Source organism: Echinops telfairi, unplaced genomic scaffold (genome assembly GCF_000313985.2).
Source record: "Echinops telfairi isolate 266 unplaced genomic scaffold, ASM31398v2 ScPeMD7_7468;HRSCAF=8506_0, whole genome shotgun sequence".
Lineage (NCBI taxonomy): Eukaryota > Metazoa > Chordata > Mammalia > Afrosoricida > Tenrecidae > Echinops > Echinops telfairi.
In genome coordinates this window covers 63,963,853-63,968,763 of record NW_022111369.1, presented here as the reverse complement: position 1 = coordinate 63,968,763, position 4,911 = coordinate 63,963,853, and the positions used below count along the sequence as shown (strand labels likewise).

Here is a 4,911-nt window from a genome sequence, read left to right as displayed (position 1 = left end):
TGTTTGTTTGTTTGCTTGTTTGAACTCTTACAGGAGCAGAGAGACTCATCTCTCTCCTGGGGAGAGGCTAGTGGTTTCAAACTACTGTCCTTGTGGCTGGCAGCCCAAAGCACATATTCCTTATTTGCCAATGTCCACATTTTACATGAGCCATGATTCCCTTTCCAAACTTAACTAAATTGAGAGCAAATAATTATTTTTTGGAGAAAGACAACTTGCATTCCTCTTACTCGTCTTGAACCTGTTTAAGTTGACTACGGGTGGAGCTCAACTCAGACTCTAATTGTAGGTCCTGGTCTCGAAAAACAGAATTTCTCTCCTTTTCGAATGTGTCCTGGAATAAAACACAAGCTTTAAAAAATAGCCTGAATAATTGGAAGCAGCATGAATTAATTGCAAACAAACAAAAAAAAACCCAACAACAACCAAGAAACATTAAGATGAGCAAAATAAACCAGCCTCAAAAAGGCACATCGTGCCCAGTACCATTTACTCTTGTGTTGGTGCTGCCAAATGAGTCACCAGTGGTTAAAAAAAAAGTGGTTTCCCTGGGGCGGGAGGTCGGGGTTGGGAAAGCAGCTCCGGGGAATGATCTGGGATGATGGAAATAAATGGACTATCTTAATAAGGATGTGAGTTATACAGGTATATAATACCCACTAGTCTAAGTTCACCAACCTCTAGATTCCTCTGTTCCAAACTGTATATCTCAAGTACGCACACCCAAAGCTTTGGTGCACCTGCATCTCCCATCTCTCTACCCAGAATAACACCCATAGGGGAAGAAAGATAATCTGAGAAGCATATGGAAATATTCTGGGGAAAAAAATATTACTCGTGGCTGATATCCATGAGTAGTTGCCTACTGTGCTGGCCCTTGTACAAGTTGTTCCCCATGCTGATCACATTTACTTCTCACAGGGAGCATATTAGATTGGCAAAATGATTGCGCCCATTCAGCATCGGAGGAAACAGTGACATAAAAGTTTAGCCCATAGAGGAGAGACTGGAACTCTGCCCAGTGTTCCTATCAACGTTCCAAAGTAAGCTGACTAATGCATCCGCCGCGAGCAGTCTGCCTTTGAGAGAATTGTGTACGTGAGATCAAATTAGCAACACCAACCTGAAAGGTAGAGGAGCTGAGGGGTCAAGGAGTTTAGGTTAATGGTGGTGGAACAGTTTGGAGAAGGGTCAAGAGAATGGTGGCCCAACTTAACCAAAATAGCCAAGGTCCTAAGTTAGCCATGCAGGAACTGTTGACATGGAATATGGCTGTGTATATTTCATGACAATGGTAAAACTAAGATCACTGATGTTTTGTTCACCTAGACATCATAATCCAAGGCCTTTGGCAAAGTATGGGTTCTTTTCCTAGTGTCATCTTCAATTGTTCCAACCCTGATGCTCTCCCTGGGAAACCACCCATCTCAACTTCAAAACATGGCGCCCTTTGTCAGTCTACCAGAATTAAGTATTCTTTTAAGCTTGGGAGTTGCCAATTATTTTCATTTCACGCTTTCAAATTACAGGCTTTTCCCATTTGATGACCTCTTTCTCTCCTGAGGCCCTTGTTGGTGTCAGCTGCCCTTGAGTCTTCTCTGTTCTTGGCGATACTGTGTGTAACAAAAGGAAACGTGGCCCAGTCCCGTGTCATCTTCATGACCTTTGATGTGCTGGAGCCTCTTGTTCTGTCAGTCCTGCCAGCCTATCTCAGGAAGGGTTTCCCTCCTTCCCGCTGACCCTCTATTGACTACATCTGACGTCCTTTCCTAGCTACTGGCCTTTCCCGGTGACATGTTCCGGAGAACCCTGATGGAGTCTCACCAACCTCCCTTCTAAGTAGCGTTTGGGTTGTCTCTCTCCTAGACAGATTTGCTCCCTGTCCATATGTTCAAGGTTCTCTGCCAACACCAAGCTCAAATACATCAACCCTTCCATCCTTTTTTTCCTTGTCCAGCTCTCACATGCACATGGCATGACTGACGGGACCATAATTCAGTTCATCTTAGTCATCGAAGTGACAGCTTTTTAGAACTTCAGAGAGGTTTAGTGCAGATTTCCCTGATGAAATATGCCATTTGGTTTTCTTGACCGTTGTTTCCATGAGCCTTGATCGTTTGATCCACGTAGAACGAAGCTATTGACTTCAAAATGTTCCCCATTTCATATGATGCTATTAATCAGTCCAGTTGTGAAGATTTTCCTTTTCTCCACACCCAAATGTAATCCACCGGGAAGGCTGTGGTCTTTTGCCTTCATCAGTAAGCACTTCAAGTTGCCTTCATTTTAGGCAAGCAAGGTTGAGTCTAGGTCTCGGGTTCTGAATGAGTTCTCTTCCATCTGTTGCCGTGTTCTTCTTCGCAGCGTCCAGATTCACAGCTTTTCTTTAGGATGCAGACTGCATGAGTAAAATGAAAGGACACAAACCGGCCACATGCCTTTTCTCAAGTCCTCATTGTTTGGATGACTGATTTGTCATTTTACAGTTACTAGTTAGTGTCTAGGGTAGACCCTGCAAAGTCCCAGATGTAGATCACCACTCATGCCCACTTTACAGTTGAGCATGGAGAGGCTCATTGATTGGCCTGAAATCAGACCAAAAGAAAAACTGACGAATGATGGTGCTGGCAAAGAATATTGAAAGTACACTGGACGGTCACAAGAGCAAACAGATCTGCCTTAGAAGATTCAACCAGAGTGCTTCTTAAAATAAGGTGACCAGATTTTAACGTTGGTAAAGCGAAATAGCCACATGGCAGCCGAAAACCACATACCCTAGCTTGTCATGCATTCTTTCCAAAAATCGGGACTTTTTTAAAATGCCACGGGACGCGGGAAAAATTGTTAAAAATCAGGACTGTCCTACCCAAAGCAGGACATCTGGTCACCTTACCTTAAAAGCAAGGATGGAGAGACTTCCTGTCTGGTACTTGGTGCATGCTATCGGGAGAGACCTATCCCTGGATAAGGACATGATCGGTAAAGTAGAAAGTCAGCAAAAATGTGGAAGACTTTTGGCAAGAGAAATTGTCACAGTGGCTGCACCAATGCCTCCAAGAGGAATGCGAGGAAAGCACAGGACCGAGTGGTGCTTTGTTCTCTTGTACACAGGGTCGCTATGCATTGGAAACGACCTGACTCCACCCAATAACGGCACACCACTAGTAAGCAGGCAAACCTGAGGTTTCAATGCAGCCCTGTCTTCAGACCAAACGCAAGCCATTAAGCTACATTACACAGCTACTCACTTTTTGTATCTAGATCTCAGGTCCCCAATTGAACTTGAGTCCGTCACTAGTTAGAAACCATATCGTATGTTTGAGTTCCTAGAGCTGGGTGAGGATGCTGAAAGCCAAGGGTTATCTGTTAGCATCATACCTGCAGAGAGAGGGCTGCACCATCAACAGGCTTTCCCAAGGAAGCAGCAGTAAAAGTCGCTTCCAGCCAAGGCAAAAGGCGCGATTTGATTATTTCCACACCAGCATACTGTCCTCCTAAAAGAAAGCATAAGTCAGGTCAGCATGAGAAATCCAGCTATACTACCTGAGCCACACAGGGCACAGAAGATGGAAGAGGAGGGAGCGGAAGAGAAGAGAGGTGGCTCAGGGCGCATAGGCCATTCTTACCCTCTTGGGCTGTTGTAGACAGGACCCCAAAAAGTTGACCCTGAAGCTTGGCAACTTGCTCAATGAGTTCAAGGCAAAAATTTAGATTTTGCTCACAGGAGTTTGTCTGAAAAGCCAAACACAGGAGACATTAAGACAACTCCTTCATTCTGTAGGACCTAATGCAGGCAGGCAAGGGACTGCCAAGGACCAATTGGCTCCAGGAGGCCACCAGGGGTAGAGACTACTACGTGTTCTGGTCAAAGCGTGGGAGGTGACAGGTGTCACTTCCAGGTTTAAACCATAGGAAAGTCTCTCAAGAGAGCCCTCTTTCTCCAACTCCCTCTTGAGCACAGAGGATCCAGCAGAAGACCGCAGTGGTGGGCCACAAGATCTGGAAGACTGCTAACTGGATGTGTGTGTGGAACTGTTACTTAACTAATGCGGCAGGTGGATATTTTATGTCAACTAGACATTTCTGGCTGGTGGGGGAGTCAGACATGTTAATCAAGTGGTAACTTGATGACACCTGCTTGAGGGGGGTTGGCCTTTTGTATGAGCGTGGGGGACTCTGGGAACCGTGTCTCTCTCTCTGCCCTCCACCTTCCTGCCAGCTGGAACTTTGTCTGCCTCAAGGGGTGGCCCCATGGGAGCCGCCCAACCCTGAGAGCTGTCAGCTTCCCGCCATGTTCCCATTGACTTTGGATCCACTCAGCTCTGCACCCACCAGCCTATGATCTTCATCATTCGGTGCCACCAGCATGTGGCTATGGGAGCATGCAGAGGAACTTAGGGACTAACATCGATTAGACTTATGAACTTGAGTTGAACTTGGCTGGGATGCCTTCCTTCTATGTAATTACTGCAAGATATAAAGCCCTGTCTTATACATAGATGAGTGTCACTGGATTTGTTTCTTCAGACAACCTGGCCTAACAACAGAAATAAAGTGTGTGTGTGTTGTTGGTGGTGGTGGGGGTGGAGGTTATAGCATCAACTTTTACTGCCTACTCAGTAGATCTCTGCCAAAAAAATTAAGTACATTAAACTGTTGATTATTTAAAATGTAAACCCCCACCTAACTGACAATAAAAATCGATGTAAACATAAGTGAGTAAACCTTTTGCAATACAACACCACCATCATCAGATTAACCAAGTTGCTGTTGATTGCTGCTCTATGCTGCAGAGCAGAACTGCACCCCACAGGGTTCTCACCGCAGTGCCCTTTCAGAAACAGATGGCCAGGTCTGTCTGGATGGAAAGGAAAGAGGGGTGTGTGTGTGTGTGTGTGTGTGTGTGTGTGT

General features: G+C 45.4%; 1 protein-coding gene across 3 annotated transcripts in view; it reads right to left on the bottom strand.

The window, feature by feature from the left end:
- The window catches only part of SPATA18 (spermatogenesis associated 18), a 50,521-nt gene that overhangs the window by 25,557 nt on the left and 20,053 nt on the right, over positions 1-4,911 (bottom strand). For all 3 annotated transcript variants that reach the window (XR_006679498.1, XR_006679497.1, XM_045284185.1), the window contains exons 2-4: positions 3,627-3,732; positions 3,379-3,494; positions 231-334 (exon numbers count right to left, since the gene is read on the bottom strand). Coding sequence is in view for 1 of the 3 variants with exons in the window: in XM_045284185.1 (XP_045140120.1) it covers positions 231-334; positions 3,379-3,494; positions 3,627-3,732 (326 nt within the window). In the remaining 2 variants the exon portion in view is untranslated. The remainder of the gene's footprint in view (positions 1-230; positions 335-3,378; positions 3,495-3,626; positions 3,733-4,911) is intronic.